The sequence below is a fragment of the Oryzias latipes genome, chromosome 11 (genome assembly GCF_002234675.1).
Source record: "Oryzias latipes chromosome 11, ASM223467v1".
In the NCBI taxonomy this organism is placed as follows: domain Eukaryota; kingdom Metazoa; phylum Chordata; class Actinopteri; order Beloniformes; family Adrianichthyidae; genus Oryzias; species Oryzias latipes.
This window is the reverse complement of record NC_019869.2, coordinates 12,579,343-12,602,305: the sequence shown is the minus strand read 5'-3', so window position 1 is coordinate 12,602,305 and position 22,963 is coordinate 12,579,343. Positions and strand designations below refer to the sequence as shown.

Genomic DNA, 22,963 nt, shown 5'->3' with positions numbered 1-22,963 from the left:
CCTCAAACTGCATTTGTTTTGTCTGTTCCTGATTCATCCCAATTTGAGTGAATACTCAGATGTGCAGTTTTAAACGTGTTCTTTTAAACGTGCCCATCATGAGAAAAATACTGCGACATGTTAAAAATGGGGTACCCACTCCAATGAAAGTTATTTTTTAAAATGTAGCATTTTTATGATGACATATTGTTATAAGTTTAAGAATAAAACTGTGTTTCTGAATATTTACTTTCTCAAATTGGGATGAATCAGGAGCAGATGAAAAGATGTAATTTGAGAAAGCTTGTAGTTGTTACGTACAAGCTACATTTGGCAGGCCATAAGCTCCCTGCTCCGCTTGTCTTCATTCTTCTCGTCTGAGTTGGCATCTGGCTCACATCTATAAGGCTGGATAGCTCCAATATTGCACACCAATTCTGTTGCTTGGGGGTTGTGAGGGACTGTAAGGTAACGGGAGCGTAAACAATGGCATGAGGGGAAGTTAAGGCCGGTTAACTCTGCAAAACAGTCCTGTCAAGAACTTGAAGGTGAATTCCAATTGAACTGCAGAAACCATGTCCCAGAAAACATTTTCCCCCCTCAAAAACTGCATAATCAATGTCTGTCTTTGTATAATAATAATTATATTATTATCATTATTATTAAAAAATGTTTTCAATTATATTGAAAACATTTTTTCAATATAATTGAAAAAATTGAAATGTTTTCAATTATATTGAAATGTTTTGAAATTGAAATGTTTTCAATTATATTGAAAACATTTTTTGGCTGGTGGGAGCGGGGATCGGACCGCCAAACCCTTCGGTCATTGGACGACCCGCTCAACCACCTGAGCCACTGTCGCCCATATAGTCAATATCTTGTTAATTATGCAGAGCTTTGTTTAAGGAAATACAGAAGAATTATATGCTTGTATGATGAGGACAGTATTCCAATGTGTTGTGACTCACTTGGTGCAATCTGCTGTTTCCCTAGAAAACTAACTAGTTTGGATGATCTGCCATACTGCACTGTTTGACAACTAAACTGAATTGGAAAGACAGCCTGACTTTGAATGCTTGAAATGACTTTGTGAAAAGATTATTTACTTACTTTGGCAAGAGAGGTGTCTTCAAGTCTTCGTCTTGTTGTAGGACTGTGTTGTAATATTATGGTGTCATCTGAGTCCACTTCAGTATCTCCACTTGAACTGCTATTACAGCTGTTTGCAGGACAACTCGGCTGATCTGTCAAAGTATTAAAGCTTTCAGTTACTGTAATATTTAAATTAGTATGATAGCAAAAACAAAAAAAGTAAAAACAAAGATTTTTAAATACTGACCGACTTAACAGTTTAGCAGATTTATTATCTTGTCTAAGACAGCAATAGGATAAAAAACTCATACTTATTTGCCCGTGTTTTGTTCCCCACACTATCCTGTCAAATAAATCATTAACCCTCAGACTCCTATTGATGCAAATACATAATCAAAACTCTTCAGCTCAAAAATGTTCTTAATGTACTTGAAAGCAAAAACACAGATTATTTACCTTGGAAATAAATTCAGGCATCAAAGGGGAATTTACCCAAAACCATTCAAAACAGAATACATAAATTACAATTTAAAAGAAAAACTTCACCTTCTGGATTTGTATCTTCGGCCAGACAAATTTCCAACACACCAAGGTTTGGGTTTTCAACAGGAGATCAAAAACCTGCTCATCAACTTCTGTCTTTGAGTCATCAAACACTTTCAAGTCCAAGGTTGGGATGTTGAACTTTTTGGCAGCTGTGAACACAGCAAAATTATGTTTAGAATACAGCACAGAAATTATCTTTAAATTAAAAAGCAATTAAAAAAATCTGTTTGCATCACAGCTGACAGTTTATCCACAAAGTTGACTGATTCCTGTAAAGAAAAATGCTGGAAATTGTGATGTTTCCACTCACCGCATTCCCAAAAGGATATGAAGGTCAGCTGAACTTCAAAAGATTTTTTTTTTGGCGTTCGACATGTTCACGCACAGCTTGCATCTTTCCTGGTGGGAAAAAAAAATATATTACAAAAAAAAAAAAAAAACATTAAAACACCAAAAGGTACCAACAAAGCATTTATTCAGATCTAAGCCCTGTTCCAAATAAATTAATACATTTTAAAATAGTAATGGCAAATATACAGTTCACACTAGCTGCCACAGCAATGTTGCAGAATTTGCAGAACTTTAAAAAAAAAAAATAAAATAAAACACTGACGACAATGCACTGGCTTCTAAGGACCTACAGATTTATTTCTTGGAATTTCATTTAAAAAAATTATTTTTTCCTGGTTAATAGATGAGTTTTTGGTATGGGAAATCGTGACGAGTATCTGGAATCACGGACCTCCATTTAAAAAAAATAATCTGCAGGAGAATGATCAAAATCAACAACAGTGTAAACTTCGCTTGACCAACAATGAGCAATCATGACAACCTAAACAGTCTCTGTCACTGTCTTGCATTCGAGAAATGGTGGCTGCGCGCGCACAGCAGCTACGGCAGGCTGACATATAAATGGGAAGGACTGCCATACTGCGGTGTAAAAAAAAAAAAGTTATTGGACTCCTACACATTACAGATTAAAATGATAAACGCATTGAATTCGACGGACCTGATAAATATCAGTAGGAATTATGGAGCTGGTCGTTTCAAAAGTAGCTGGCTTCCTTACTAAGAAAGACAGAAAGAAAAAAAAAAGGGGGGGGGGGGTAGGCAACAACAACCGGTGCATCAACGCCAGCGTACATCGGTAAAACGGCGACAGAATTATCTAGTGATAAAATGTATATATTTCAATGTATTTAACGGAACGCGGTACAACACCAATAAAAACAACAGCTTCATTTATTTAATGGCTGCATTTAGCTGAACTTCAAACGGCTGAGGCTAACCGTTAGCAAACTAACTCCTGCTCGTAGTTTGCAATCTCCTCACAGGCACATACACGGTGGAATAGCAGCATTCCACTACAAAAAAGTTATTCCTTACAGATAAAATAACCGAACCCGCTTAAAACAAGTTTCCAACTTATTTTTGAGCAATTAGCAGACTTACCTCAGTCACAGCCTCTATTTTCCTCCGGCCGCTGCGGGATAACAAAATGGCGGAAGAAACGAAACTTAAGAAAGTAGAGTGGGCGTGGTCTCGCTGGTTTACTCCAACATATTTCCTCTACGTTTTTACACCTACTTAAATAAAAATTACTGATGGTAACTCCGAAAAAAGTACTCTCTCATTTTTCCTGTGTAGGTACAAAAGCTAAAAGATACTTACATGTACACATAATGTAACGTAGTAACAGAGAAATTTACTTTTTTATGAGAATGTATGATTAGAAAAAAAATAACTTAAATTAACAGCTCAAAGACTAGAAATTTAAATTGAACTTAGGCCAAGTTAAAGTACACCATATAAGGTTAAAAACATCAAATAATTTTGTCTACATTGTGCTTTTGCTCTAAATTAAAGGCAAAACTTAAAACAGCTCTTATATAAGTAAAAAAAAAACAGGCTCACACTAATACATGTTTAAAAGTTATTATCTTGATGCTCTGCACAATCAATAAAATATAATGTGCTTGTGTACTGTTCAGAAATAGTCATAAAAGATGTGTGGTCTCTTAAATATATTTGGTTATTTTGTGCATCTTTTCCAAATAACCAACAACGTATTAAATGATTTTGGGTGACGTTTCATACACTTTGAATTATTACTTTTGTCACACAAGTGATTGTACCTTTGTTTGTGGAATAAAGGGTCCAAATATGGGCCCTCTGATGGTTGGAAACATATTTGTACCTTTTTTATCCTTAAATGGTACATATGAGTACCCTAAGGTGTAATTATGACTCACTTAGGGTACAAATTCACCATTTGTACCCTAAGTGTTCACAAATGTACCCCAACCGTACCCTTTTTTCTGACAGTGTTGAATAATATCAGGTGCAGATAATAAGAAGTGTTTCATAGAAAACAGTTCACGCACAATATAAATTGTCTGTATGAACTGTATAAAAAAGTTCCCCAAAAGTAACATCTTGAGTTATTTAAAAAAAAAAAGAAAAAAGAAAGGTGTATAGCTTATTTAACCATGTTCTTGGTCAGAATATTCTAGATCATTCATGTTTTTGCATCTTAAAGAATACATTGAGACTTTTTAGTCTCATTCTATTTTATGATTACACCCCATTAAGGATGAGGGTAGGATCAGTTTGGCGTGAAGCCCATGGGAGTCTAGCATGTCAAATCGTGGATGTCAGAGCTAGTTGCTGTAGCTTTTTGCTCTGTGTGTTAGTAATGTGTAATAGTCAGGGTGGGGGCGGAGCTCTTGACTGCTTATCCCCACTCGAGATGAACACCACTTGGGATTAGAAATAAGATTAAGTGAGCCAAAGCCCTTGATAAGTTTACTAAACTATACATTACATTTATCCCTTACCAGTTGGTAATATTGGCTGCGGCTCAGGAGATCGCCGCATGCCAATTGGTAGATCAGTAAACTGAGTCCAGGCTAGTGTGCTCCATTGGTTGGAAGATCTGTGGACTAAGACCCTCGTAAATGAACTGATGTGTGAAAGAAATGAGAAATGATTAAAAAACTGCATTTTTTTTGTGGTTCGAATAGCTTGAAAATGGAATGTTGGAATATAGTGGATGATATTTGTAGTTTTAACACAGGTGCAACAGCCCGTTTAGTTTGTTATGGAATGACATAAACAGAACGAGTATCACCAAAAATTGTAATCTTGAGGAATCTTTAAAACGTCTGATCTAAACATATAATTCAAAATTTATGCTGCACACACAGTAATGTTATCAAAAAAATCAAAACTGTGTGCATACCCAAAGAAAATAAATGCCCTATTTTAATGATAATCTAACCTTTTTTTCAAACATTCAAATTCAGAGGTTTCAAATTAAACCTAAATCTAGTAGTTCTCAACTGATCAACACTAAGACCATTTATTCTACTTGGACAGATTCCAAAAATTCCAAAAATGCACTAATTGTCACCTCCAAATGACAGTATTTGCTAATTAGATATTCGTCTGATGTGTTGGGCTTGTATTTTCTGGGAAAGACAGATTGTGGAAAATAAAATAAAAAAACGTATTTTCAATTGTGTCTACCCATAGTTGTTCCACAATTTCTCTGGTCTGATTGTTGTTTAGATACAACAAGCATAAAACCCAAGATGTGCTTTGATGTTTGTTTTAGAGACAGAATGATTCTTTTTTGAAACTATTCTTAAACTTGTCAGCTATGCAGTCTTATAATAACCCCACTCCGATCATCTTTTGATCTATTGCCAAAGTGTTCCCAGTGGGCTTTTGGTTATGAATGTGCCAAAATCCAAAACTTGTGTTATTTTCTAGGACATTGAAAACAGCAGTATTTCATCAGAAATTCACATCTGAGTTGTGAATGGGACTGGTGGTGCAGAGCAACCCCGCCCCCTTCCCGTCACCCTTAACTGAGCTCTCTGTTTACACGCTCTCCTGCTATCTTACAGCCCCTCACACCCTCAACCTAACTTTACCAGTCCAACAAAAAAGACGAGCAATGTTGGAGTAATTCAGCCATTCAGTTTTTAACCAGATTCCAGCTCAGACGAGGAAAACAAAGGTGTACATGGATCTAGTCGTCTACAAGGGAATGCATAGGAATGGGTCGGAGCAGGGAGCTTGTGCCCCGCCCAGTATATTGTCTCCATCACAAATACACCATACCCCTGGTGGAAGGTTGGCGCCAGTGTTCGGCAGAGAAGTGTGTGTTTGTGTGTGTGAATGGGTGAAAGGGTTTGGGACTGTAAAGCGCTTTGGGCCTTCGAGGAAGGTAGAAAAGCTTAACAAGTTGACATCGTTTACCATTTATAATCTTTTTCAAACAGCATTTTTCCATCTGCTCCAGATTAACATTAATTTGAACAAATAAATACTCAAAAATCCAAATTTTTGCTTCATTTTCTTTATTTATGTCTTCCATCATCAAAAAGTGCTACAAAAAAAAAATCGTAAAAGTTCTCCGGTGGGACCTTTGGGTAATGACAGATTTTTTGGATTTTAACAGAGCCCTTGAGGCTCGAATGTATTTTATTTTAGTTTATTTATTCCGTTTTTGAATGTCAATGATCACTGTACCCTTCAAAGTTGAGACGAACTACTGTGAAGTTTACTCCGAAGCAATCATGTCAGTTGTCATGGTCTGGAGTGGTTTGGAATGACTCCAAATTGTGGCAGGTCGCCTTAAGACAACTTGCAAATGGATGGACAGCAACCACTGCCCTCTGAGATAAAGAATGTATTTGGGATCAGATCATCATCCTGCACCAACTTCTGCTTCTATAAAATGCTTACACCTACTGATGATTATATAATGAAGTGTAGATTTAGCAGTCCCCATCCGTTGCAGTACTTAGCCTTTAGTTCCCCAAATCAATGTAGGATTTACCATACGCTGACTTTTCTACAGCAATTTCTGACTTGCTCCAAATTGCAAGTTTCCATACACCTGATTTCTGGGCAAACCCAAATCTTCTTGTGGACCTGATGCATAAACATTAGAAAGCAAAAAAGTGGAACTTATTTTTACTTTCATGTGTAAGATAACGTCAGGGTAAGTGAGTTAATATGACATTCTAAACAGAAGCTTACAGAGGGTCAAAACAAGAAGATGCTAGAGGCAAGGTCAGGAACAAAAGGAGAGACAAAAGAACCCCACTTTGCATTTTCCAGAGGAGAAACCGTGGTTTAAAAAGGAAGATACAATAGAAAGGACTAATTCCAGGTCTAATTTTCCGGATCAGTCACCAGGTTTGCACTTTTTTTTTTTCCTTTTATAGGACTCATACATATGACATCAGTGTGAGAACACCGAAAGTGCAGTTCCTGAAATTCTTCCTATCATCTCAAAGACTCGATTTATTTATAGGAGGCCTCAAAAATGGATGTTTCTTTAAATAATCATTTCTTATTTACCTGCTTGGTAAAAAGTGTCTAAAACATTTAATGGAGTTAAACACAAGCCCGGTTTATTTGAGCCGGCGAGGCGATCGGAAACAGGTTGAGAGGTGGTTGAGGGGACAGGCACATGGGGAAAGGCAGGGAGGGAAGCTCAACTATTTGGGTGGGCAGATGGCAGCAACATATGGGCCTGTTAGGGGCAAAATAAATAAATAAACACTCACACATGAATACTGGGATGAACTGTGAGCGCCACAAACTGTTGGCCAGATCAGCCATCTGACAGAGAGCTACCATCAGAAATGCATGGAGATTTCTGAGAAGTGCACCGCGTACCATAAAAATAAATAAATAAAAATGCCATTAGTATACCAGTACGTTTGCAGATTTGAGCCTGTTCCTCAGGAATAATCTCCAAATAGAAATAGAAGTACAGATCTAGGAATGTGTGATGATAATTAAGGGGAGAAAAGAAAGGAACATGCTGGGAATGTAATCTGTGTTTCCAGCATAGATGCATCTGTGCACACTAAATATAGTATCCATATACAGGTCACAGAGCGGAAAAGTTCTGTTTTTTTTCCGCCACAGCAGAACTTCCTCTCTGCTGATGTCTGCTTTAGCTGCTGTGAGGTGTTTGCCTCCCCTTCCACACATTCTCCACCCCTCCTCTGCCTGCTGCTCAACCTCAAAGCTCGCCGCTCAGTCAGAAAGACAGCCAGGCAGAGAGACGCGATATCTTCCAGCAAACAAAGAGATGCTTTGTACAACATGTTTTCTGTCCATATCAACTCGACGTTCTTGCCAAGCTTCAGACAAGATCTGCTGCCCGCCACAGACAAACAATGGACGGGGAATGAACGACAAATATGTCTACTACATGCTGCTCTGGCCCTTGAGCTGATAGCCTGGCTCTCTGTTAGAACTCTGCAGGGCCTATGATTTCTTTACTTATTATCAAAAAAAGTATGACGTAAATTAAGGCCACCATAAAAATACAACATATATGAGAATTAATTCATAAGATGATGAGAAAGAAGCAGGGTTTGAACGATTTGTTTTAACAACAATTCCATTCATAGTCCGTATAGGTTCATTTGAACAATTATTGTTTTTTCACATTAAAATAATCCAAAGGGAACATTATAAGAACATTCTAGCACATGGTATGGTCACGTCTTTGCTAAACTCTTGACTATAACGTGTGTCACACATGTGGTGACAGCATAAACTGATCATCATCATTCCAGTCCAATGTGTGAAAACACTTCAATCCAAATGGTATTTTCCAATATCAATATAATGATTTATTTAAATTTATAAATGATTTTTTATTAATAATATAGGTCAATTTGATTAACAACCTGGCTCAAACAGATCAATTTCGTTAGGAATCTAAAATGATCCATCAATTCATCGATTAATTGTTGCACCAGGAGAGAAAGAAGAAGTAGAAGTAGACTTCGAGAAATAAGTCAAAATTTTATGACATTAAAGTTGTACAGTTACGAAAAAAAGTCAACATTTTACAAAAGTAAAATAGTGACTTTAGGATTCAGAGAATCGTAATTTTACAAAGAAATGCTTTTCATAAAGAAAACAATGTTGTAATTTCATGAAAAAAAAGAAAAAGTACAAAAAAGTAAAGCAAATTTAGCCAAATTCTTGAGGAGTGTGATGTCCATCCGATTTCTCTGAATTTTCCTAAACATAATAAACAGCTAATGTTTGATTTGTAGAAACATTTTAAAACCTTGAAGTGACATTTTAGTTTAGAATTTTTTAATACTAATTTTACAACTGTATTTTTGTAAAAATTTGACTTCATATGTTTACGAATTTAATCGCAATCATGGGGGCCCAAATTACTCCTTCATACAAAAGTCCCTAAACGGCACATCAAAACAAACCGAACGCCTAGCTCAACCAAGTTATCCAAAGATGTTAAACTGTTAAACCAGGTTCTGGTCAGGTTATTGCGCATTGTTTCCTAGTTTGCATGTTTATGTTTGGATGTTTTCCAAATTCCTCCCAGATGTAATATGTTAGAACGATAGACATCACTGCCATGTTGCCACTTCATATTCAGTCTGGCTGTGCGCCTTCGCCGTGTCTGCGGATTTAATTTGATTGCAGCTGCAATCTGCGGCAAGTTAATTGACTTTTCCCAGCATTGTTCCTCTTACCTTGACGGAGAGGGACTGTTTTCTGATAAGTTACAATAGCATGTCCTCTCCCTGCAAATCCTCACCTCCATTGTTTGCCCTGGACACCAGAGAGGGCTTCTTTAGAGCTGCATTTGGTCATGTGATCTCGTAGGGAAAGCTGAGGTGACCAGAATTTTTCTTCATCCATCTTGTTGTCATAGTAAAGAGCCCTGCTGTAATGGCCCCCTGTCAAATCCCTCTCTTACACCCTGTCAAAGGGACATATGTCAAATCTGTCCCCCAGAATTATGATCATGAACAACTTACTGACATTGGCAAGAAAAATAATGCCACTATGATTTCATTTTCAATTAAAACAACCATGACACGGGTAGCAAAACAATTGCTCCCCAATCCAGCACTGTCCAACTTGCAGTGGAGCATTTCAATTAGAACTGTGCAACAAATCTAAACCGATTTTCAATTACAAGTTTGGCTCATAATATTTGTAAAAAATAGTATACAGAATTTCCTGTTCTTTTGTAACCCTTTCTCTAAGAGCTCTAGTTTGTTCTGAAATGCAATTATGGGTCTTGATTAAAAAAGTCTGTATGTCGTTCGTCAAAAAAACGAAAGGCCAGGAGACAATGATCTATTCTAAACTAGCTCTGTGACACATTGACTGGTTGTCTGGTGGTTTTAAGGAGGGTGAGCAGTTCTATAGAATAGTCTTGTAGTTGAATCATGGCATTCTGGACCTAAAATCTTCGGAAGCTAAGGAAACACCAGGCAGGGGACGGACCGGACCAGCAGGGAGGGGGATTCTTCTTTTGCTACTGCTACAGTTAGAAGAGGATTAGTGTGAAATGCCAAAGAGGTGTAAATCTTGGCTTTTTCTTTCATATCTCAGTTCCGATGTACGAAAGACTTGGTGTCAAATAATTGCAGCCGGACACAAACTGCAATTATAAATTTCTCCTCCATTATCAACGTTCAAACAGTTGGCACTTCTGTAAATTAAAGGTCACAACATCTATACATCACTACTAAATCCAAGTCCCTGATTGGTCAAAGTTTGACCTGGTTTAACTTTCAACACACGTACAATGGTCGCGCGTTTTGTACGCAGCCTTAAAAGAGTCATAGAAACTTGCGTGGCCATGTTTGAATGCGACTGCCTTGAACGTGGAAGCCCAAAACGCGCATATACATGTGTTTACATAAGCTTTTTATCGGACGTGACCACTTGAAAGTGCATTGTCGAGGGCAGAGTGAAGGTAGTTTTAGACTTTTAAACCCAGATGCTATGATGCAATTTGAACATCACCTGGACAAAGGAGAAGCTTCATTGTCATACAACCTATTGTATGATGATGAATTAAAACCTTCATCCTCATAAAAAAAAAAGAATAGGTTTATCACTCTACCTTTCCGTTGAGCTACATATCTTGACATAGAGATTGTTGTTGCCCAAATCTGTGTTTGGTATGTATGTCTCTGAGCATGACTTTGCAACACTCTCTTTAAAGACATCAAAGCTTAAGTTTAACAGCAATATTAACACAAAAGACATAGTAGATAAGTAAAGAAATCTTAGATGATTCTGTATTTTTGGGTGTCAGCTTCTTAGAACTCATTTATGGCCTTTCACAGTTATGGAGACTGTCAAATATGTGCAACGTGAGTCACTCCTTAGCTGATAGCAGATACATTTGGGTTTAATCTCTTCTACTTTGGCACTTACAACTCAGTTTCCGCCTTGCCAAGTAGTATGTGGGCCAGACATGACCCAAAGGTCATTATCTAGGTCTAACAGTGTTAGCATGTGTTGCGTGGACAAGGAGTGGTCTGGCCAATATTTTGGCATGATCTACTGTGAGAGTTTTGAAGACAAGGTGGGCTAAAGCCCCCTATAGACAACCACGGTTCAGATTTGGTCTTTTTTTTTTTAGAGAAAGTTGGCACTGAGTCAGCACTGCAAGCTGCCTACTTACCGTTTAGTAACATATTTGGCTGTATGAGAAATCATGTGTAAGATCCATATTTCTCGATCTCAATCTAAACAAATTGTTTGACAAATGTGTAGTATGATGCATTACATCACATAAAAGCCTAGTGCAGTCGACCTCTGATTGGGAGAGCGCAGTTTCAGTTCCCGCCCTACCAGCCCATGTGTCGAAGTTATGGGGCAAGACACTGAACTCCACATTGCCCCTAGTGGTTATAGATTCCCAACATCCATCTCTGAAGATCTGAATGGGATTAGCACTAAATAGGTAACCCCATTCACAATTAGAGCCTTGGAATTTCTGTCTCTGACCTTGTTGTTACTTGTATTTCGATGTAAGGCTAAACTTTTGCGATTACTAGCCTATAATATTAAAATGAACGTTTTAAGTGTTGTGCAAATGTAAAATAAGATTGTATTTGGTTAAAGTTCTAAAAAAATAACCCAGATAGTTCATGAAGACTGAGCCTACATGCCTGATCTGTCTCCACACCGTACCGCTGCCGGAAGCACTGCAGCCTCTTCCATGCTACTAAAAAGTTCATCATTATTATCGACAAACTGGAAAATCCTAATGTAGGTTAATGGAGATAAAAGCACAATCGATCCTGGTTGTTTCTTTTGTGTGTTTTTTTTTTGTCTGTTGGCTGGTTTACTATTCAAACAAGACCAATTCAGTTGTAGCTCACTTAGACACTAACACTTAAGAATACTGAGGAACTGCTTTGCTCAAATTAAAGTAAATGTTCAAAGTAGACAACAAAGCAGGAAATTAAACTGACAATTTTGTGAGAAGGAAAGATAAAAAAAAATAGAAAGAATAAAGCTGCTCGGAGTTCTGACTGACAACTTTCAGCAGCACAGAGAAAACTGTGTTTTTCTTTGCAGTGAATTATTTAATTAACGATAACACCAAGGACTTCATTTGAGTGTTCTAGATTCTTTAATAAAATGAGTCAGACTAGTGAACCTTGACAAACCCTCTGACAGACATGCATTTCTGCACACCAGCATGCACATGACATTCATTCATTCAGTCCAACTTACGGGTTGCCATAGTCCCAGACAATGCACTCAGCATCTGATGTTCCCTGCAAGATAGAGAAGAGGGAAGGGGGTGGGTGGGGGTGGGGGTGGGGGTGGGGGGAAGATAAGCAGTTATTGCCAGTCGAGAGGATAAGTGAGAGAGGAGCGCACTGCCAGAGGAGGAAGAGTGATGCTGCATGGGCGATGGAGAGAAGTAAGCAGACAATGAAAGAGAGGGATTGCGAAGGACGGCGGGAGCCAGAGATGGAGAAAGAGTCATTGTCGTGAGGCAGAGTAGCAAATAGCGGCCACGGCGGCAGGAGGAGAGGAGGTGTGCGAGATGTGGATTGAGAGCACTGGAAGGCACAAAAGAGGAGTTTTCACAGACATGAACACACACAATAAACACTCTCTTTAGGGAGAGCTTTCACATTTTTGGAGATCTGCTTTTAAAGCAAATGGAAACAATTAGGAGAATTAAAGTACAATATGTGCGGAAAAAATGGGTTTCTTCAGGGTATGTGCAGCAGATCTTCGGTCCCCCAATGAAAAAAAGAAAAAAGAAAAATTAGATAATTCTTCATCCACTGGTTCTTTGCAGTGAAAAGTCGATTTCTGGGGGTCAAGTGGCAGCTGAACTGTGTAGTAATCAAAGCACAGAGAGGCATGGTAGCAAAAGAAGACACACTATGTGTCTATAGACACATAGTGTAATTTACACGTATACGGGTAAATCAGAGGATCAATATCTTTAAGCCACTCGTCACCATTTGTTTATCTGTGATTTTTAACCAGGCGTGAACGAAGTTAGGCCTGTAGACCAAATGCGCCCAGTGTTCCCGTATCCACCGGCTTGCAGGCTCTTAAAATCAATAATATCCAGCATTTTTGAAAAACTGTGTGTATAATTTCTTGATTTTGATTGGCTAAATGACGTTGTAAACCTATGGCGACACTGTTGTGACACTTTTTAGCTCATTTCTAAACTGTCAACTGTAAATAAAAAAAGGAAAGGTTGACAGTGAGGGCCATTGCTTCCAGGACAAGTGGAAATTTGCAGACCGAGGCTGTTTTTTAGAAAGTTCAAAATCAAGAGGGACTACAAAACAGGACCTGCTATTGACAATGTGAACTGAGAATTAAGGGTGCTAAAAGTTAACAGTAATTTAGGTAAAAGCATATTTAGATGTATTTGTTTTCTATTTAAAGGAAAGTTTGCAATTGCAATCAAATCTTCAGGAAATAGTTTATTTGCTTTTTCACCTCACCAAATCTGTCTCTATTAGTAAAAACCTTTGAACATCCCTGTTTCAAACCAACATTTACCTTGATGGTTATAAACATGATTTTTTTTAAATTATTTTGGACATCATTATAACTGAAGGATGTTGTTTTGGAATTGACAGTGGAAAAACAAAGTCTTAAGAATGATTGTGCAGGTGGCTGAGTGCCCACAACTGAGATGTCATTCATTTAGAGAGCTGACAGGGAGGAAAATAGATCTCTTTCTGTTTTACTTTGTTGATTATGCCTGAGCCTTGCTTTGAGCACTTTGCCTTTGAGCTCCCCCTTATGGCAATGGTGGAATAGAGCAGGACTACAGCAGCCATGGTCTGTGTGTGAGCTATAATAAGGATCATGTCCACTGTGAGAAAACTGCAGCCCGAGGAAACTTCTGGAATGAAACTGCTTCACTTTGCTTTAAGAGAGCAGTGGGGAGTGATGGAGGTGACGCGCACTCCAGCCAGTCTAAAGGCAAGGTCATTCATGTCTGAACATTTTTAAAAGCGCTCTCTCAAGAATCAGAACATCCATTACTGGACTTGGGGCGACGGGATGATGCAATGCTCACATACACAGGATCAGAGGCATGGGTGACGCAGACTGATGGATGGCAGGGCTTTGTTCTTCCTCGCACACAGAGAGCTGTCAAGCGTCAGATGTTCCTGTGAGTGCAATTCGGCTGTGAGTTCTGCTAGCATTCAGCTTTCAATCACAAAACACCTTGTTTGCTTCAGCTGGCGTGAAAAGGGTGCACGCCCACAATGCTGTCCTCTTTAACACTTACACCCTGCTTGTAACATCATCAACTCAGCAGAAGCTTCTTGAAAAAAAGGAAAGTTTTTTTTTTTTTTTTTTATATTCTTATTTTATATTTTATTATTTTATTTTATATTCTTAAAAGCCCTTTCATATCAACTCCAGAATCTCTATTATCACAGATTTAGGGGGGGGAAGGAAAAGAAAAATATGCTGATCAACTTATGAAAGCAGTTCTTTAAATGACAACATGACAAAGATAAAAGGTCAGAAATGAAATGCAGTGAACCCCGAGAAATCCACATTGCAGCTGCTTTTGTGCCTAACTTCAACTGGAACAATCAAACTCGGTTTTAGAAATAACAAATATTATGTGCCATAATATTAGTACCATAGACTATAGGCCGCTCCAGAGTATAAGTCACGGCAGCCAAATACTTCCTCCAAGCCCGATGTAAGACTGAGAGGGACTTCTTCTTCTGCATTGTCGTCGGAAGCAAATACTAATACACATATCTACAGCACCCTCTGGTTATTGCTATTTATATATAAAAAAATAAATGAATAAATAAAACACCAAGGCTGTGTCCAAATTCCTTCACTACTTACTATTTAGTGCACTATATAGTGCGTTCAAACATTTTGTAGTGATGTCCCAATCTACAATTTCAAAATCGAGTGCCCTGGAAATTTCCCAGAGGTCTCAGCCAAAAACCAGTGTGCATTGATGCTCACTAGATCGGCAAATATAGACCAAAATGCATTGCGTCTGAAGGATTTTTGCATGACACCACACCTTAAAAGTTGGACGTGGAAGTTAGCATACGGATGTTTGCATCTTCTTTGGCGTTAAAGGGAAAATCATTTTAATGTGAATTTTTTTTAAAGATAAGAAACACAAACTTCAGCCCCATTCGGACCGGTCTGTGAAGATATTCTCTGACATTAAACTGGTCCGGGGCCTGAAAAAAGGTTGGAAACCACTGCTTTAGAGGGCAAGTTTCAGACCGGCAGAGAGGTCTTACGGTAATGGCTAAAAGAACATTACATTTTAATTTGCCACATCGGCACCAATGACCTCTCCCACAGTGCTGTGCTGTTGCAACATGAAATAAAAAGGACTCAAAGCTGAATCTTTTTTTTTTTTATATATATATAAGTTTAATCATATAGCACATAGTAATGGTGTAATTGGGCAGCTTTTACACGTAATTTCTATTGATGAATGACAAAATGGAAAAAACAGATAATTAAGATCATCATAAGGGAAGAAAAAAGAAAAATACTGTAAAACCTCATTGCTGTGTTGGTCAATGGGCATCATCTCAAACCCCTGAAAAAAGGGTCTAGTCGGTTTTAATTGGCCCTGGGTTTAAAACTGAATTAACAATTTTAATCTGTTTTTCCACAAATTCAGTTGGGTAATTTTTCTAGCTTTCTTCAAAAAAGTCAAACAACATTCATCAAATAAGCAGATTGGTGTTTGTGATCGTGACTTGACTGTAAAAGGAATGGTGGGAGCATAAGAAGGATCTCTATGGCAAAACAAGCCTAAAGTGAGTCATGGATACTGAAAGTGAAGAAATCTCTCTTTTTCTGCCATAAAAACACATACATTAGCATGAAGGATGCATGGATACCATGAGGAGTTTACAGTAGGGATCCAATTTAGATATCCTCGTCCAAGCAAGTGTTAAAAAGATGAATAAAACAGACTATTTTATGTAGATAGAAAATCCATCATTAGAATTTCTTTTTCTGGATAAAAGAGTTGAAGGAAACTAAAACATTTATGGGATTTGTTAAAAATGCGACCCTCAGTTTTAGATTTCCACACTCAGGGCTGTTGGTTCACGTGCATCTATAAATGCGTCCGAGTTTAACATGCAGAGCCATCGGATTTTCTTTGATCACCTTTTTCTTAAGAATTACTAATGAAAGCTATGTCTAACTGAGGTCATAAAGGGTGCCTCTCATTACACTAGCACTTAGTCATTTCCAAGGATGATACCCCACAAGTCGTTAATAATAACACACTCCACTGTAATATAAACGAAATAGGCACCAGGAGACACTGCAGTACAACTAAGTCGGAAAGGTTGCATTTATTCAGGCATTTCAGTGAGCTCTTAAGCGCTTTACAGCATGCAGCACTTTCGGTTTCCTCTGAACTGAGGCAACACGGGTCGGCTGGGAAAAGAATCTTTTAAAGCCCTGAGCCCCGCTAAACAAATTTATTTTTGTGGCCAAGCTTTGCTTCATCTATAAGTCCAAATAAAATTATACATACATAAGAAATGCAAGCTTGTATTTAAAAAAAAAAAGTGCTGTATAAGGAATAATTTATTTTGTGTTTGGACTTTGATATAAACAAATACAGTGAAATCTGGTGGATTTCTTTGAATAAGTCCCCATAAAAATCGGGAGAGCTTTAAGGGATTAGGAGACCAGTTCCCCTCTAGTTGCCAGGGTTTGTACTGAATCAAATACTGTTTTTATTTTTGTAGTATCTTATGGTAAAACATAGTCTCTTAACTTACATTTATCAGTGGCGAAAGCTCCAACTCCACCATGGGCTCGCTGAGCTGTGGTTCTGGTCGCACTGTCACTGTCAGGATCTTTGAGTTGATCACCGCAGGAGGACTGCAAAAAATACAAGCGCATGGACATATGCTTTAAGTTATATATAGTTGGACATCAGTCAGTTGTTCACAGATGCACAAAAAGAAGAAAACAGACCCTGATTCAACAGTTACTAAGAAACCCACCCATCCTGTAGAGCTGCTGGAGCCCACCCAGCTACTGTTGGACTAAGATGGGGCACATCCTGGATAGGTCGTCAGTCCATTGCAGCCCCAGACAGACATGGGTAACCACAATCACATTGACAACTAATGCTATGGACACACTGGGCATGCGTCACACATTTAAGAACACGCTAAATGTGGGTTCTTGAAAGCGCTTCTATATTATGGTGTTCATACTAGACCCGATGCTAGAGCATGGTCACTACCTACAGTTAAAGAGACTTGGTGTGAAATGTCAAACTGGTGCAAAACCCGTAAATCTTGCTCCAGGCTTTTTCTTTCACATCTCTTTTCTGATGTCTAAAAGACTTGGTGTCATGTCATTCCGTCAAGCCACAAAGCACAGTTATTCATTACTCCCTCATGATTCATTTTCAAATGATTGCCACTTCCATGAAATAAAAAGGACGCCACTTATGTGTCACTACCAAATCGGAGTCCCTAATTGGTCAAAGTTCAACCGGTTTAACTTTTAACGCATGGTCATTGAATGGAAGCCTGTAAGTGAACTTAAGAACTTACATAGCTACGCGTTCCACATATGCACGTTTACACAAACTTTTTGTTAGACTTGGTCGCGTCAACATGTGCTTCTGAGGCCGGTGTGAAAACAGTAAAAAAACCACACATGCACAGAGAGAACATGCTAACCCCACAGAGAGAGGACCCAAGTGTGATTTGAACCATGCACGGGTGCTAACCACTACACCATCGCACAGCACCTGAAAGAAACCCTAAATTTCAATTTGCAAACTTACTTTTAAATAACTTCAGAAAGCACATCCGGATTTGTGTCTTTGGGCGTAATGCCTTGCACCATGTTGACTCTGTTACAATGAATGTCGAAAATTCACTAAATAAGAATATGACTTTCAAATTATTGTGTGTCCTGAAAGACCTAATTTCAGATTTTTACTTTGAAAGAAATTCTAATTTCCTATAAAGCCAAAAATTTTCCTTGAACAGTCAAAAGGTTGAACAGCTGTTTAGGCTTTCAAGAGGTGAAACATGCAAGTCTGTCCGCTGTGCTGCTTAGAATCTTTCACTTTTGGCATAACTCCAAATACAAAAAGAAGAGTTTTTAGGCTTCCAGGGACATTTTATTACTCCATTTTATTACAATGTTCCCTCGTTTAATGCAGGGGGGTTGCATTCTAAAAATGAGGTGAAAGGTGAAATCTGCAAGGTAGGGTTACAGAGGTTTTAAGGCAATTAAAACTCCTCACCACATACTTTATTCTCCGACAGAACAGAACAGACAGACAGAACATTTTTACCATTTTCACTTGTGTCAAACTTTCGTAGAAAATCAGTTCAATATAGGAAATAATAAAGACCTGCCTGCAATCAAAGATTTATGTAGATCTGGCAAACTGAACGCATACAGGAGTTAAAGCACGGAGGACACTGATTGACAAGCTCAACACCCAATCAGGATGCAACTAGCAGAAACACAGCTTTTTAATGGGAGATGGTCGTTAATATGTATATTAAAATATGTAGGTTATTGTTGTAGTGCACGGAGCCAACAACTATGATTTATATTTTATTACATGCTTATAGACAACATCTTTGAATTGGAAATGGCAGTATATTGTTTTTTTTTATGGCTGTACAAGCTGTGCATATTTATGTTTTACAAGACTGCTGGGTGAGTTTGAAAATGATACACAAAAGATTAAAACTACCTAATGAGAGCTCAACACAGTTCCTCACTTACAACCCAGTGCTGCACCTATTAACATTCAGCAGAGCTAGAGAGTGGAACAGGATTTTAACAGATTCAGCTCATCCACAATCAAGAGCACTGACCTGAAAAAAAGGCCCGGGGCCTGCACAAACACAATATCACAGAGGACTTCCAACAACCCCCCCATACTTCCTCTAACTTCTATTTTTGTGAGTTCTGGGCAGGTTTCATAACCCATTAGGCTTGCTGTTATTCCCAGCCTTTCATAACCTCTCAAAAAGCACACAACCAATGCAGAAGTTACAAAAAACATCTAGTAAAAAAAAAAAAAAAGTACATTTTTATCACCTGAGGTAGAAAAAAACCCAGACAGAAATCATAAAAAAGAAAGAAAAGACTTGGAAAAGTGGAGGCTGGTATTGTTTAGAATCCAAAAAAGGCAGAAAATGTGCATAAAAGGGACATGGGGGAAAAAAATAAATTCACAAGAAGAGTTCATGGGAATATATAGAAAGTTGAAAGGATAAAAAAATGATGAAGAACCTACATTGGTGCGGGTAAGATGAGGCCCAGAGTCCTGTACAGGATGGCTCCAATGACATAGTACATGGTGGTTTCGGATTCTGGTTCTGTAAGAAAAGACGAGTTTACAGAGGTCAGCAAAGGAGGTGCAGTTTTTTTTTAATATATATATACTAAAAGCATTGCAAGAAATTGGTCGACATAGTGCCCAGGCAGCGTCCTCTTCCCGTAAAAAAAAAGATACATTTATAGAAAATGTACTTTTCATATTTAAAAGGAGGAAACTTAAAACTCTGCTGGGATGACTATTTGTAAACACTGTCTATAATAAGTATATTGAAAAGTAATTGATGCTTTTATGCAAAACAGGAAAATAAAGCAGGAGATGCAGATCAGAATGAAATGAATGAAGCAAAATTCTGAAGGCTCGGTTGTGATGAGCTGCTGTCATCTGTGAAACAGTGAAACAATTATGTGCACATTTTGTCTCTGACTTTTGGTTTATTTACATGTGCTATTAAGCTTGTTGACAAATGCTCTGTTGACTACATCACAGTAACAAGTCCGACGCTCAGCGCCTGACAGCTGCGTTTTACACATTCAGTCTAATTATGCTTCCAAGTCCCAAAAAAATAAAATAAAAAAAATAAGCCAGGGCATGATGTGGCTTCACACTTTATGTGGGTGGAGATGTCAGCTGTGTCACTTTGAGACACTAGTAGAACACCTGCTGTTAACACAACATTTATAAAGCTAACTTCAGTGAATGTGATGCTTCAAACTTGTGTTAAATGAAGTAAAACAAGGATTTTGAGCACCTTTAGCCTGTGTCTTTGTTCTTAACTTAGCCACATGGCTTCCTTTTCTCCTCAACAGGCTTTGTTGTTGTTTGCACCATTTTTTTTCTGCTTCACAGTTTTAGCGGAAATTCTTCACTCCGATTTATCTGCCATCGCTGTATATTCTTCGCTGAGAAGAAAAGAAACAGCTTGTCGTCCTGTAAATGTCACTTTGTCTCACTGAAGGTGGTTGAAATAAGCAGCAAAAAAGGGTAGGTAGGTTGCTGTTTTGCTTTTCAACCCAAAAGAAACAAAAAAACTAGGCATGAAAAATCACTTTAAAGTCCCACTACAATGAAAATCTATGTTTTTGGTGTTATTAATATGTTCTAATGATAGAGGACATATATAAAAATAATGAACAATGACGCTACATTTCTGAATATGTCTTTATTGAAATCGTTGTGATTTAGAAGCTAATGAAAAAAATGCAGCCTATTTGTGACATAGAAATACACTGGGTGGGGCATGAGCTCTGTACTGTTTTTGTTTTTTATATTTTGGCTAAAAACTGCATAATTATGATTAAAAGACCACTGGGAACGTTTTGAAAATAGTTAAAGTGAAGCAGTGTTTTCAAGTAGTGTGCCGATGATCAGGAAATTACTAATTTCCTAATCCAAAAACATTTATCATCACCAGAATATCTGCTCTGTGTTCATCAACAATGGTCCAGGTTCCAAAACTCTGTAGGTTGCTGGAGCTCATCTTCTAATCTGTTAGATCCCTGTCGGGGTCACGGGGCTGCTGGAGCCTATCCCGGCCACGTGTGGGCAAAGGCTGGGGACATCCTGGACAGGTTGCCGGTCTGTCACAGGGCCACAATCACACGCCCATGCACACTCACACTCACACCTAGGGACAATTTAGAGTGACAAATTTACTCATGAAGCTTGTGTTTGGACAGTGGGAGGAAGCCGGAGTCCCCGGAGAGAACCCACGCATACACGGGGAGAACATGCAAACTGTTATAAATGCACCTCAACGTCTCTCAACGTCTTCCGTGTCTTTAATAAGAAGGGCGAGAAAAACTTTTGACGGTAGCTCCTCCCACACGGGTTAAAACAAATTTGATGTGCAAATCACATTTGATGTAAAGAGAGTGGAGGGGGCATTTGCGGTACACGTCTGTGCAGAAACGGAGCTGGGGATCCGTGCACCCCTAGTAGCTCTCCGCGAGATCCGGTGTCAGAGCGTTTAAAAAGTGAATAAAATAATGAAGCCCAGAGACGTTCACTACAATTTCCATGATGCATATGGTTAATTCGACGGCCTCTCTTACTGCGCTGCTGGTCACTGTCATGAAGCACAAAAAAAGGCGAACAGTTTGTAAAACTTCTTGATGAAAACAAGAAAACTGTTTAGTTCTCCCTCAAGGTTTTTGTTGCAATTCCAGTGTTCGGTCCATATCATCTTTCCGAAAGAAAAAAAACAGCTGCTTTCTAATAATGTCCAGATTAAAGGACAAAGTCAATTTCAGACTTTAGTTAAGTTTTAATAGAAGTAATACAAGTAAAAAAAATAAAAGAAAAAGAATAGGTATAAGTGGCCAACAGACACATTTAACAAAAATGAAACAATTTGATCAGAAAAAATGAATACATTTTTTTTGTTACAATTAAATTTAAATATAATCTTGGTCTATGATATAATAATTAAAAAAAGTGCTCTTGTAAAAACATAAAAAATATTTAAAATTAATTTACAGTTTGGGAAGTATGTCATTTCATTTGGTTTATGTGAAGTTTACATTAAATTGCATTTTAATAAACTGGAGGGGAAACCAGGACTTTGTCAAGGAAAAACTGTACCTTGTTTCAAGAACAGTTGAAAAACACTGGATTAAAGATGATTGGAGTAGGACTTTAAATGTAATTATTTACTGGTGTGAAAGGAAAAACAAATAAGGGTATGAGAAAAATCATCAACAGGATGAAAAAAAGACAATGACAGGGTTTTCAGGAGGCAAAATGTTCAATACATTTCAACACCCTGTGAATTTGATGGAGTCTAATTGGACAGAGTCTGTGAAAGCATGCAAATGAGGGAGTCAGTGTATTATGGGTAAATGGTAAATCAGCGTGTGAGCGGATGGCACCCCTGCACTTGGGGATGATTAATACAACAAAAGCACTCAGTCACAAAACTCCAATTTCCTACTGACAGACTTTTCGTCACTTTCCCCTCACTGAGCATCCGAATGATTGGTGGTCAGCTGCAATCAGGCAAAATGGCAAACCACCAGTCACCAGCTGCAAACTTTAATATGCCATTTATCAGGAAAAGATATGCTCAGAGTTGATGTTCCGCCAGAATTTACTGTTTTAATTATTAATGAACGCTACATCCACACAGCTTTTCTACAAGTAATTCTTTTTTTATACCCTTCTTGAATTCCAATGGGTTTTTAGAATGCATCAATGCACAGCAAAGAAAATAGTTTTACTAATCAGAGAAAGAAAAAGAAAGTAGTTTTTTTCTCATTTCCAATAGCAACTGTGAACTAACCCTTAGATTTACATATTAAGATTCTCAGCGTTAATTCTACAATAAGAATATTCTGAACATCTACCCTAGAAGCCAAATATACAGAGATAAAACTACAAACTGTTGGAAGATGATGGGAAAATGTGCATAGGTGATTTTCTTTACCCTGTTTCAGTTGTGATCAGGGATGAGTCATTGCTTTTCTAGTTTCCAAAAATAGAGGTAAATATTCCATAGTTGGTATCCTCTAATGACTAATGTCAGGCTAATCATATTATGATGCTTGGGTGTCACCTCTTCAACACAGCAACATCAACAAAACTCTCTTTCCTGAAGTGTGTTGAACGTCTGAACATCCAATCACCAAAGAGCGTTTTTGCAATAGAGGCATACTAAATAAAACAGAAAAAGAAAAC

At 38.0% G+C, this 22,963-nt stretch overlaps 1 protein-coding gene across 19 annotated transcripts in view; it reads right to left on the bottom strand.

The window, feature by feature from the left end:
* adgrb2 (adhesion G protein-coupled receptor B2) overlaps positions 1-22,963 on the bottom strand; it is a 320,439-nt gene that overhangs the window by 98,625 nt on the left and 198,851 nt on the right. For all 19 annotated transcript variants that reach the window (XR_002874120.1, XM_023959844.1, XM_023959851.1 and 16 more), the window contains 3 exons: positions 19,247-19,328; positions 16,743-16,845; positions 12,184-12,227 (listed from right to left, as the gene is read on the bottom strand). Coding sequence is in view for 18 of the 19 variants with exons in the window: in XM_023959844.1 (XP_023815612.1) it covers positions 12,184-12,227; positions 16,743-16,845; positions 19,247-19,328 (229 nt within the window). In the remaining variant the exon portion in view is untranslated. The remainder of the gene's footprint in view (positions 1-12,183; positions 12,228-16,742; positions 16,846-19,246; positions 19,329-22,963) is intronic.